At 39.6% G+C, this 14,100-nt stretch overlaps 1 protein-coding gene across 4 annotated transcripts in view; it reads right to left on the reverse strand.

The window, feature by feature from the left end:
* Positions 1 to 14,100, reverse strand: part of Asap (ArfGAP domain of ASAP) — a 165,894-nt gene that overhangs the window by 11,949 nt on the left and 139,845 nt on the right. For all 4 annotated transcript variants that reach the window (XM_071585656.1, XM_071585655.1, XM_071585654.1 and 1 more), the window contains exons 15-18: positions 13,436 to 13,555; positions 12,314 to 12,578; positions 11,562 to 12,068; positions 5,597 to 5,904 (exon numbers count right to left, since the gene is read on the reverse strand). In XM_071585656.1, the coding sequence (XP_071441757.1) occupies positions 5,597 to 5,904; positions 11,562 to 12,068; positions 12,314 to 12,578; positions 13,436 to 13,555 (1,200 nt within the window). The remainder of the gene's footprint in view (positions 1 to 5,596; positions 5,905 to 11,561; positions 12,069 to 12,313; positions 12,579 to 13,435; positions 13,556 to 14,100) is intronic.

Below are 14,100 nucleotides of genomic sequence, written 5' to 3' on the forward strand. Positions count from 1 at the left end.
TGCATTAACATGCTCACTTAGCGAGGTTCCACTGTATCCATGTTGGTAGAGAAAGGTCTTGGCGAGGGAGTTTTCCCTATAGAAATTGTAAATACCATTCTCACCTCTTCTGTTACTTTGTATCAATTTTTTCTTTCATTAAGTGTTCAGGATAATTTTATTGCCGTTTAAATTTGTTGTGGTAAGGTATAATAAGTACTAAATGAAAGTAAAAGGTCTGCTCACCAAAAGATGAGACTGGTTGACTGAATACTTGACTTTATTAGTTACCCTTTAATCATGCTTCACCTCTCACTAGACTGCTGTTTCAGCTCTATCATCCATCTTGTTGTTTCATTTTCATATTTGATTGAAACCACGAACATTATTTTAGAAAAATAGAGACAAATGAGTTTCATGGAATGATTAAACAGTTCTATTTAAAAGGCTTAACACCAAAAGAGATCAAAGTGGAGTTATGCGAAGTTCATGACTCAGTCTGCTCCTGTGCTTGTGACTGTTACGACAACTGGCTAAATGAATTTAAATGCGACCGCACATCCTCAAATGATGAGCATTGTTTGGGACGTCTGTTGGAAATGACCTCCTCCGAAATGCTTGGCAAAATCCACAACATGGTTTTGAGTGAGTTAAAGTTTCCGAAATAGTTGAGGCCACAGGCATATCACAAGGAACGGCATTGCCAATTTTGCACCAAAAATTGAGTGTGAAAAAATCTGGGCAAGGTGGGAGCCACGTTTGCTCTCTCGGTGGAGAATGTGTGTGTGGTTAATTTGGAGGCTGGGTTGAAGCTTTTCAATCACAATCCTGACGAGTTTTTTTTTTACATGTATACATAACTCTGGATGAAGCACGAGAAAAAACACTATTCCACTCCAGAGATAAGAGAGCAATTGAAACATTAGTTTTCTAAAGGCGATCCGGCCACGAAGACTGTGAAGACGGAGAAATTGGCCGACAAGGTGAGAGTCATGGTTTTTAGGGATGCATCCGAAAATGTTAATGCCAAACCCTTGAAAAAATGACAAACAATAAATAGAGAATATTTGAACCATTATTGCACCGGTTGGACAAATAAATCGAGATCCTCACGAGGCAAAGAAAAAATTCTCTTCCATAAATAATGAAAATGCATGAGTGAATGCATGAGGCAGTTTCGATGGTGGAAACAATGGGATTAAGGCTCGGATTATTACAACATCCACCACTTCCACTGACTTTGCTTTATTTCCAAACTTGATAAAATGTCTTGGAAGAAAATGATTCATGTTTTATGAAGAAGAAATTGCCAACACAGATACTTATTTCGAGGACCCATTGAACTTAAAAAATCTAACCAAAAAATTTGTTATTCTATTTTTCCGAGGGAGTTATTGAATGCCTAATGTAGCAGGCCTAAACCTCTCAAAAAATATCCCTTCCCATCTCCAATCCACCTATTCAAAACTCCCCCCTTCTAACCACTACACTTAATTTTGGCCCCATATTTTTAGTTTTTCCTTAAATTTCAAACTATCATTGCAAGCAATATAAAATACAGGATGTGAGAGTGTGTCTTCTTCAAATTTCCCACTCCCCTTCCTGTCCCTCACCGCCTGAATTTTGCAATAATTCTTCTGCTACTAATCATGTTGTAGATGCTTATTGTGGCCGGAAACAATTTTTATAGGAAAATAGACATTCACCTCCCTAGGCAGTGTAAGCTAAATAAAGATAGGCACTTTTGAAAATTATACATCAACTTTTCAAGGGGAAAGAAGTGACACCAATTTTCATGTAGTACTTCTTTTTTTTCAAAAAATGTTCACAGAACACAAATTTAGCCATGTTCAAAAATATTTGAAAAATTTTCTAGAAACAATTTACAGGTTAGAGGTATAGGGCGTATCTTACCCTTTCTCAAACTACCAGTGAAAGAAATTTACCAACAACCATTTCATTACTTTGCAAATAGACCCTCTTACATGAAATACAAAGACTATTTTGATATGCAATGGAAAAAATGCTAAAATACATTTCCTAACCCACATCAACAACTTTAAAGATGACAAGGCTGGTGGACTGCATTCCATTTATCTATACAAAGCATGACATTAAATGGTATTCATTTTATTACAAGGGAAATCGCTCCCACTGAAGTTATATGAAATGCAATTAGCACCAATATGACAAGGTACATCATGATATGCAAGTACTTATGCAACCCACACAATATAGCATACAATCAACGATATATGTGGGCCATTATGAACTCACTGATCAAAAGTTTCAGGTGGATATAAAATTCTTCTCATTGGGAATTATATACAATTCAAAGATGAACAATGTATGAAATGATTTGCAAGTACCACACTTTTTCAACACCACTTTACAGAACAAAAATGATTCTCTATTGCTGTATTTTATCAGCATTGCTTGCCTTGTTGAGCACCTTGGCAGTGCTGGAATATAAAGTTCAACGGCTGAAAGAGTTCAAATGCTGGAACCCAAGCAATATTGTTCCACATAGAAAGTGAAATTAAGATGCATTGTATAATATGTGTTCACCACAATAAACTTATTTTTGGAGCATTATTTCATAGGACTACATAAGCTTATCAACTTTAAATAATCCTCTGACTTGAAAAAAAATCATTTTCTCAGTACAACATATAGCCAGGGTAAACTTCTGCATCGTAACTAGCTTTTTGAACAAAATAGAATATAAGGTTATTTTTAAAGTTGATATCTCAAATTATGCTATTTACCAATTCTTGATGGAAACTTCCATCCATATATGCCATGAGACAGATTCATCAGTCTAGTCACAGAATACATTGGTATCATAATAAGAGTGCTAATCTATTTTAATAACTGATCACGCTCCAAAAACTTAAAAAGCATTGGAAAATAAGACCTAATGCAAATACAGTGAGACCCCTTATTTGCACTTTTCCAGGGACCCAAGGAAAAAAGTGTAAATGTGGGAATATGAGGTTTACACATTTACATGCACATTTACAGAATTCGATGTCTTTGGTATCATCATTGTCAACATCACAAATAACTGCAACTGCGATTTCTTCATCACAATTAACATTAAATCTTAAAATCCTTCCTGAAGCAGTTTATAGAATCCTTAACTTGCTTTCAAGCCCGTGATATGTAGTGTAGGTTATCCAATGCATCCAATTTGATTGGCTTTATATCCCTGTCACAATTATTCAGAGATAACAATCTGTACAGTCATTCTTCAATATAATGCACCCTAAATGAGTGAATTATATCTAAATCCAGTTGCTGGAGCTCACTGGTACAGTTTGCAGGGAAAAATTGTGACTGTACATTTCACAAGCCACGTTTGGTGAGAATGGGCTGGACACTTGATTGATATACAGCAGGATTTTCCTGTTCTGAGACTCCATTTCACCTTCCAGAGAATAGGGCTGATCCTAGAATGTTTCCGAGGTCATTGATGCTCTGGAATTTACCATGTTTTAAGCACTTAGGGCCCTTTGATTGACCAACCACTGGTGCCTGATGTTTCTCACTTCTGTCTACATTTGTGATTCACAAGACAGTGAAAGACCCTGTCTCATCCGCTGTGAAAGCATCTTTTGGGACTTCAACAAGTTCAGTCGATTCTGACACCTCCCACCCTGAGCTGCGCTCTCTCGATGTCAACACTTTCGCTTTCACCACAATCCGCCTTCAACACAAATTTGCGCCCATTTTTAACCCCATCTAATCAACCATTGGATGCTGTGAATTCTTCAATTCCCAATCTTGCGGCGATATGCAATGCTCTTTCTCTTTCTCATGATGCCATTCACAGGGATATTTGATGCTCTCTCTCTCTCTTAAAAACTACCCCTTCAGTAATCTTTCATTCTTGGAATTCTCTAAATATTTTCTCGTTTTAGACAAACGTCCGAACTGGTTTGCATGTTTCAGAATCAAATCATGATTTTTCACTATTGTACACAGGGTAGAGGCCTGAAATCTTAAGATGTTTTGCCAGATCAATTCGCCAGATTACATCATCAGAATCAACTAAATTCCACATTTTTATTTGACCCTCAATGGAAAATTATCCTTTTTTGCCATTCCTTTCCATTGTCAAGCAGGATATAATCTACATACCTTAATAATTGAGGAAACTCAACACATGAGAATCTGAGCTACCCCGCCTTTTGACTGGTGAAAACAGTTGGCCAACTTCAAAATTGTTTGATGAAAAAAAATAATTTTTGATTCAGTGTAGTTTTGATGGGATAAATCAAGTTTCAATACTTTTTAATATTCATGAGCCCATTACTGTTACATCTGTCACATTGAGGCAATACAAATGATTCCAGTTGTCAGTCACTAGTTCTTGTACTTTTCACCCTTCATCACCATTGGGTCAGAAGTCACTTTCGTTCCTCGTATTCATTCAACTTATGTGTGATAGAAACAGTCTCCCACAGGTGTTACTACGATGCATTAGCTACGGAGCTAACTCCTCGCCGGCCAATAATGTATCCATTTCAGAGAACGAATCTTTTCCTGGCAAACGGAGATTATGAGTTCAAGTAGTTCACATTCATCATTTTGGGAGTATACTATATGTGCATGAAAAAAATTCTAAAAAGTTTTTTACGAAAGCTTATCTACATGAGTACCTGTTTCAGAATGTGTATTTTTTAATATCCAGCATGTAGTGATGCAAATAGCAGGAAAACTGAAAATGAAATTGTGTAAATATGGGGTACTGCAAACGTTGAATTAATAGGAAATGGCGTGGGATGTGATAAAAAAAGTTGTGAATTGCAGGAAAATGTAAATTCTGACCATGCAAACATGGGGTTTGACTGCATATATACTTTATTTAGGAAACACATTTGGAAAACCCAAAAATAACAACTTATTACCAAAAAAAATTAACTACAGCATGAAAAATGAAAATATGCTGTTTTTATTCTCAGGTGAATAATGTAACTGTGAAAGCAAACTGACATTATCTTAAGCCTTTAAAATTAAATGTGTACGCACTACAGGAAAAACTCACACAAGGCATCTTTCCTTGACACAACTCAGTACAGATAGAAAGAGTTTCATGCTTAGTAAACGGCTCCAAACTACATGCATCATTAGTAGGCCAGCCATGCAATGAAAATGAGGTAGAATCAAGGTTTCCCATGTTATTTCAAATCATCCCTTGGCTTATGCAGCTATACTTCAATTAACCATGGCATACATATATTTGATATGAATTTTAGAATACTATTAAAAGAAACTTCAGCTGAAGCGCAAAACTATTTACACAAAAAAAACAATTAATTAAAAGTTACAATACTTTCTCCACTGGTTTTATTCAAACATCTAAGTTTGAGCTGCCTCACACCAGCTGATAGGAGAATGAGGAGATTAACAAACTGAAACATGCTCAAAACATGCATTCTTCACAAGCTGGTCCAATAGCTATGAGCATGAAATTAAAAGCAGTCCATCAAAGACCTTAAAAAATGTGCCCTACCTAGACCAAGCACAATGTCACTCATTCTGAGCTTCAGAGTGAAGATAGGTGCGATATTAGATGGCTGAAATAAACTTAGAGCAGTCCAACGAGACTAACCTTCCGAGGCGGTGGAACAGGGTTTGCAGGACTACCTCTGATTACACCAGAGGTGTCCAAATCTGAGGAAACAGAGGAGATGCTCTCGCTGGACCTGCCATTAGAGAGCATGGGTTGAGACATCCTCATCCCAGGGGGGCTGTTGGTGAGGGGTGGGGCGGGAGGAGGGGGCCCTCGTGGCCTCTGCACCCCTCCCCCCACCAGGGGCCTCTCCAACGATGGAGAAGCACTGCCACTCGGGGAAGCTGGACACACAGCAGGCTTGAGCATCGGGTGCTCCCCAGGGGGCAGCACCAACTTGGCCCCAGCTATGGTTCAAAAAAACAATGCAAAAATCATCTCATTAATCTCTCACTTTTCACAACTGGAACAGATAACACAGGACTTTAATACATTTGTATTTGAACAAATCAAACTCGCTCTATTCAATAAATGAACAGTAAAACATTCCTGCGATTCCATATTTGGACAATAAAACTGCAATGCCTTTCATTGTCAGGAGAGAACACATGAGGAACCCTCATTAAAAAAATCACAGACCCCTTAAGGTCTCTGAATACACTTGGAAGAGTTTTGGCAGTGGTCTAATAAAGCCTTCAAAATGAGCAGTGGTAATCGACATCAGAAGCAGTTTTCATCTCTAACTCTGCATTCATCAGTAACAATGACCTCCTGAGGCTGTTTTGCCGCCACCATCCACCCTCCCCCAAGAGCCAACCATCAATGTCACCGCACCACTTCCGTTCACCTTATTCACTGACCAAGCAAAGAAAGAGGGTGGCAGAGGTAAAATAAAATGCATTCATTTGGATAGCAAGTTATAGGACAACACAGATCTTTCACCATCTTTAAGTGGGCTGGCATTCAGTTCAGTTTAATGGCATGACATGCCAAAATACTAGCAAAAATTCATTAGGTGTAGTGATTTGAGGTTAAGCTGCTGCTTCTATTTGAATCGTAATTGATGCCATTTCACATTACCTATTGATCAAACAAAAAGAAGCTACATATTTTCTGGTAAATGGAATTTTTTGTCATAAATGGATGAGAGGAACACAATGTCTATACAATGCATACATGAAATTTTGCAATACCAATTGATCACACTCTGTTCTCAAAAAGAATTAAATATAAATGACATGTTTCTAGAGTATAGGACCAGATACTAGCTTTTATCATCTAATTGCAAACACATTTCAATGCATCCATACTAAAATTAGGCTAAGTCATTTGCTTATGACTGGGGACTGCTCTTAACCCTGAATTTAATAATATTTTGAATTTCCTTGCATTTAAATAACATGGTTTTATTGTACATCATCAGTAAGACCAGGATAAACACCAAAAAGAAGACACCCCTTAGTCGATGTAAATATGAAGAATTCACTCAAATGGTAGTAATGAGGAGATCACTGTGAATGCAGCAAGGTAATTGCAGTGCAGAAGATAGCTTTGAGATGTATTCAGTGACACATGGATTTACATGGTACTTTGGTTGGGGAGTCACTTCCATAAATTAATATCATGGTCTCAAGAGTTTCAGAGAAATTTTCTCCCCGATAACTATCATGATCCCGTGTTTTCAAACCTGAAGAGAATGAAGAAAGATATTACTCTTTCCCTGAAAGACTCAGGAAGTTAAAAAAACATGCACGCCAGAAGCTGCCAAAGACTGATAGAAACAAAGTGCACCATCAGGTAAAGTTACAGAACACTGATGGCTAGAGGAGAGAGTTTAACTCTGCTATTTCTCTGCCCTATATTTTGAAACATTAGAGTTTGATAACTTAGTCTGGTGAGGGATCTGAGAATTCCTCACAAAAAATTATCTTTCGAAATTCCTCAGAAAGATACAAGGTCTGTTCAAAAAAAGATTACAATGTGTGAATAAATACCTGATTTTATTAGTTACCCTCTAATCATGCTCATTGCCTTCAAAATGCAGCACTTGGCTGCCAATACATTGCTCCCAATGTTTTTTCCAGCTTTCAAATGCCATCTGGAATGCTTCTCCTGGGAAAGTCTTCAAGTCTGTGGCACTATTTTGTTGGATGTCTACAATGGTTTAAAATCGGCATCTTTTCAAAGCAAATTTCAACTTAGGAAATAGGAAAAAGTCCACTGGAGCAAGATCCGGAGAGTAGGGTGGCTGGGGGGATCACCAGTGTGCCGTTGTTTTTGGCCAAAAACCAATCAATGATGTGTGCACTGGTGCATTGTCGTGATGGAAGCACCAAGGCTTATTTTTCCACACTTGTGGTCTCTTCTGCAACATTGGGTGTCTTAACCTTTTCATTCTCTACATAGGGCTGACCATTCACTGTCTGTCCTTTGCAGGAATATTCATAATGAATAATCCCTTCCCAATCGAAGAAATTGTAGGGAATATGGCCCCTTCCACTGTCAAGATTGGGCTTTGGTTTCTATGTCATAGCCATAAACCCAGGTTTTGCCTACAACGATTGTCATTCAGAAATTTCAGTCGTCATTTAAACGATTGAGCAGTTCCTGGCTGACGTCAAGACATTTTTGCCTCCGTTCATCTGTTAACACTCGTGGCACGAATTTGGATGCCACAAAATTTTTGTCAAAATAGTGAAACCCGATCTAACACTAATGCTAATTTCATTGACAATCTCCCTGAGAGTTAAGCTATGATTTGCACTCATTAAATTATTCACATTGTTGATGTGGGCGTCATTTTCTGACATCAATGGTCATCCACTCCTCGGTTCTTCATCGGTCAAGGTTGGTCAAGACTGGAAGCAGTCGTACCAACAAAAACACTGTGCCCAACTCATAGCTTCATTGCTGAATGCTTCTTGAATCATTGCATAAGTTTCAGTTACACTTTTTCCGAGGCTAAAACAAAATTCAACGCAAACGCACTGCTTCTTCTCTAACACATTCATTCTCACCGATACAAGAATTTTTACAGCAAGGCTATGCATGCAGTTGCATCAAGAACCCCTGTTGTGCAAAGACAACTTAAGATGGGGCCACGAGCAAGGTGGGGTTTTACTTCTCAAGAATGCCACCAGAAGGTGACACACACCTCACAGATTGCGATCCTCCAAGCAGTTTACACGTAGAAAGATCAGTCTCATCTTTTTTTGTTCAAACCTTGTATTTCACTTTTCCAATGCAGCTTTCACCAGGGAGCGACAACTATCATTCAGTGCACTTCATGATTTTTTAAAGACAGTATTTTTTGGTGCCAACATTACTATCTGAAATTCAATGGTGATATTTGGTAGGCCCTTCATTTACGCCCAAAGTACCATATTTCTTCGAATCTAAGACACTCACGAATTTAAGACGCACCCAATTTTCAAACCCCAAAAACAAAAAAAGTTAACTGGCTGCGAGCAACAGATTGTAAGATGCAGCATATTTTGGGCTCAAACAGGCATTGGCTCTCAGCTATTATCCCTTGGTTAGGGTTAAGTACCGACCTGTGTTTCAAGGGATTAGCTGGGGTCAGTGAGTGGTCGTTTCTCAGAATTGGAGAAGGGTATTTGAACACATGCACAACATGTACAAAGAAGAGAAAAGGGTGAGAATATCTGCACCGCAATACTCCCCAATTGGGTGACACCACAATTTTTGCTGGCCAGGGAATTGTTGGACCCTAGGACCTGGTGTGCGTCCACGAGAATCGAGCTCCACAAAATTCTAAAGGCAAGTTATCCTGTTGATGGGTAAAAATGGGAACAGAGGAGCAGCTGCAGGATTTGGCGTGAACAAGTACAGTATAAGACAAGAGCGTTAAAACAAGACCACTATATTGGCATGCAAGTCTTCACCAAAGAAGTCCACTGGGCCAAAACTTTTAAGATTCCCTGCAGTTGAAGCAGCAGCGTGGGCATATTTTTAAATGATGCAGGAAGGCGGACTTTTCGTGAGCTACAGCCTACTGCGACAGGAGGCCTACACTAACGTAAGATCTCTGGGCATCCGTCACACACGATTTTGGCTCAGTCGAGGATGGGCGGAACGATTCATGCGACATGCACGGCTAGCGATGAACATCGATTCAACAGAAGCTCCAAATAGACTTCCAACACAAATTGGTATTCCACCAAAAACACCTACTTGATCTTCAAAAGCAAGGGAATTCAATCCTAGAGTAGATGGCTAATGCAGACAATACGGTAATTTACTTAGCTATACCGCCAAATTATACGCTTGAGAGAAAGGTGGTCAAAGAAGCTCTTCTGAAGACAACAGAGAATGAAAACTACAAGAGAAAGTGAAGTTGGCCGCTACATTTGACGCTCACAAGTTGCAACCATTTCTCATCTTAAACAGACAAACTATCCCGAAAGGAGAGGTGTTCCCAAAAGATGTCATCGCTCCGGCCCAAGAAATGGGCAGCATGAGAGAAGAATTGAAAATTGACTGGTTAAACACAGTAAAGTGTGTGTAGGCAGACCAGGTACCCGTTTGGATCAGCCCTCTACACTTGTACTGGGCTTTTTACGGGGCCATCTTACCCATACTGTGAAACATAAAATCAGAAGGATGGAGTGAGAACTTGCAGTCATTCCTGCGGGAATGACATCTGTTTTGCAACCAATGGATGCTGGCATTAATAAGCCATTCAAGGTCACATTCCAAGAACAGGACATTTCATGTTTGTTGGCACCTGAGTTTGAGTTAACTGCTATGGGAAAAATCAAACGAGCTTCTCTTGACAGAGCCGCATGATGAGTTTCGGTGGCTTGGAAGGCTTCCTTTCTGAAGAAACGATTACGGAGACTTTCAAGAAGTGCTGTATGTGCAACAAGATGGACTGCACAGAAAATGATGCACTTTGGGAGGAGTATGATGACGTCTTTGCAGACAAGGACGATGAAAGTACCTGTTTTCAACACCTGTAGGTTATAGCTCAGTCTGTCCCTTCCTCCAGCTTCATAAAATGCATTCACATGCACCTTATTTTCTGTTCAGATGCTGGGTGGGAGCAAAGTGATTCGTCCAGCACTTCAGACAAAGAAGATAATGATTAAGGGGGGTCACCCAACATTATAGTTCATTTTGCAATAAAGTAATAAGACATCGGTTTCATTTCCATAACGCCTCCTGGTAATAAGCATAAATATACATTAGCATGACGCTGCAACATCCGGGAGGGATACAGCACAATTTTGCAGGTGGCATATGTTGTCTCTTGCCAGTTTTTACACCCAATCTTAACCTGTGGACCTAAGATGTACCCTGAAGAATTACTAAAATGGGTGCACCTTAGCTTCGAAGAAATACGGCAACTCCAATTTTGATAGATAGCGCAAATTCATGCATTTCACACACATTCGTTTAGAAGAGGATTTTCATTCATTCACTTAAGAAACTATGTTCGTTTTAGTTAACTTAAATGAGTATTCAAGGTGTTCCACAAAATAAGCAGTGACGTGAAATATTGTCAAAACTTTCAACAATACATAATGTCATCACCTTAGAATGTTTGAAGAATATCATCCGACAAAGTTAAAAGAAGAAAAGATAACACACTGGGCACCCAGTCACTTGCCATCACATTTACAGCCCATCAATAAACTCTAGGCATGCAGATCCATAATTAAACACTACCCACTAGAAATAGGTCATAAGCCCTTCACTGGGGATTGGTTTGCCCTATTTTTCAAGAGGTAAGGAGCAAATCGATCAATATTGTTTTAAAATTTTTTTTGTAAATTATCTCAAGATAAACCAGTCAATACAAAATATTTCAGGCAGATTTCATTCGGGATGCAAGAGGAGACCGGAATGAAATGCATGGGTTAATGGGGACACTTACCCCATGAGGGAGAGGGAGGGAGGGAGGGAGAGGGAGGGAGGGAGGGAGAGAAATTGACGCCAATGGTTCATCTCACCCCGAATTGGGTGCGCGAGGGGAGCCCTTGGCCATCATCGACTGGAAGGGGAACACAGGGGGCGCAATCGCAGCGACCACTCCACTCACCAAGGTGCATTCCAGCAGGAACAGAGCTACGAGTGGAAGGCTGAGAGGCAGCAATGCCTCCAGGAACGGCTGCGGAGTCGCTTGAAGGAGAGCGCTTGTGTGCTGTGGTGTTCACCTGACCACGGCTGTTGACGCCAGAGGGAGATTGCAGCTGCTGCTGCTGCTGATGCAGGTGGGTGTGGTGCAGGACGTGGGAGTGCAGATGGTGCCCATGGTGATGGTGTCCGTGGTGGAGGAGAAGAGCGGACGTGGAGGGGGATGGCGCCACGGGGTCTGATGTGGTGCGGCTGTGGCCGGCAGACGGCAGCGTAGCATAGGGGTGCGCCGCCGTGAGTGTCGATGAAGAGGAGGAGGAGGAAGAGGGGGAGGGGGAAGCAGAGGGGGCACAGCCGGCAATCAGCTGCGATGCTGCCGATGACAAAGAGGGGGATGCCGAGGGGGAGGGGACCGATGGAGGGGGCGGGGCGGCTCGCTTCTTCAGACTCCCATGGACATTTGATGAGGACACTGGAATCCATTGAAAGCAAATCATAAACCACTATTTCACATCATTCAGCTAAAACTCATTCATTTAAGTTTATGCTTCGTTAATTTTCGTCAAAGAAATCAAACTTTACATTGAACATTGACATTATCGTCATTAATTTTTAATCTTTGATCTTTTGCAAATGACAGACATGTTTCCAATCAAGAGAGATGCTTAACTATGAGCCATGGAGGGTAAAAATATATTTAAAAATGGTGTAACTGACCAACGGATGGTTTCCGATTTTGTGGAGGTGGTGGGGGAGGCATTTGTCCCCGCCCAAAAGTTCCCGCTCCAACAGAGGGACCTTCCCGAGGGCTTGAGCCTGACTTTAAACTATCCGAAGTTGATGAGCGTGAGCGCAGATTGACTGGGGATGACGACTCTGGTCCAGAGGTCGCAAAAGGAGAAGGGCCTCCTGTGCTTCCCTGCCCAGCATAGCTGGGCGGGCGAGAAAGACGGGACTTTTTCTCAGGCGTCACAGAACCATTCTGCAAAGATTATGCAAAACGTAATTATCTATACAGAGTCAATAGAACCTGAAAGGAATGCCATTCAAAGAAAAGTATATGATTAAATGCATGCACTCAATTGTTATTACTTCATTTAATTATTTTTATCCATGCTTTACTACTTGAATGAAAATAATAATATATTTAAGCTCTTTGAAATTGTGGAAGTAAATAAAACAACTGTATAAAAGTTGATATAGCACAAATGAAAAGATAACATGGAGTTACACGGAGTAATAATGAAACCCACCAAAATAACTTTTTATTCAATAAGTTGTGAAATGAAAGTGTTGTACACACTTTGACCTAATACCCACTGAAGCTTTAATTAACATCATGTCCAGCGTATGAAACTAAAATTATATAAAATATTTTTTAGATGGTATTTTAAAATAGCAACCCTGAAACTGTCAAGCTAGTCGCTAGAGATTTGTTTGAAAAGAAGTGATTAATTTGAAATGATTTGGATTAAATATACATTTGCAAACGAAGCTTGGGAAGCCAATTATGAGTAGAGAAATTATATTTTACTACTCCAAATCTTTAATATTCCAAATCAATTAATTTGATTGAAAATACAAAACTAGGAAATGAATATCAAGCCAAGGCCAAGTTATTAAGCATTTCCACCTTTACATTTCCATCCATAAAATCATCAAATTGAGCATGCATGAAAAAAATAATTTTGAAACTAAAATAAAACCATCCTGTCTCAAAATATCTCACTGAACTTTCATTAATGCTATGGATCACAAAGTTTTACAAATATTGCCAAGCAACAAGGGGTCAAGCCTTCACCTCAACATGCTTTATTTACTATGAGGAACAATGCTCACCCGATCTTCCACAATGGTCTCATCATCAGAGAAGTCAGTGGAGCCCTCATCATACGAAAGGTTCCAATCTATATCCACATTATCAAAATACCCCTTCTGTCTCTGCATTGCATGTTGCAACTATATAAAAATAATATTTCTAGTTAATTACCAGTGAAAGGGTAAAATGTCTACAAAGCAACTGTGCAGAAATCACATTTATTACAGTTATTATACCTTGCACTTTCAATGTTTCAAATGCCATACCCTTCAGTTAAAAGCTGTGCAAAGTTTCCATGAAACTGAGGATGAAAAAATTCCTGCTGGTAATCCAGTTTTGCTAGCAAAAAAATGTGTCTGCACATGTGTGGAACACTATTTCATCTTTTGAGTAACACTTACGTACACATACAAGGCAGGAATTGCATTGTTTACCTCACTTATCATGAGTCAAAAATATTAATTTGCATGCAGGCACTCACAATGCCACATGAAGCACACGGACACTATTAGAGGCTCAATACTTTTCTTTTGAGGTCTCTCCAAATGACACCCTTAAAAAAAATTGCCAATTCATTCAAAACAACTATGCACATTGTTCCATGAGCCCTTCGGGATCGATTTACCCTTTTAACAAGGTTTGCTCCCTTCCATTACATTGCATCGTCTTTAGAAAATAAAGATAT

This window comes from Hetaerina americana, unplaced genomic scaffold (genome assembly GCF_022747635.1).
Source record: "Hetaerina americana unplaced genomic scaffold, ioHetAmer1.1.p SCAF_2, whole genome shotgun sequence".
NCBI classification, from domain to species: Eukaryota; Metazoa; Arthropoda; class Insecta; order Odonata; family Calopterygidae; genus Hetaerina; species Hetaerina americana.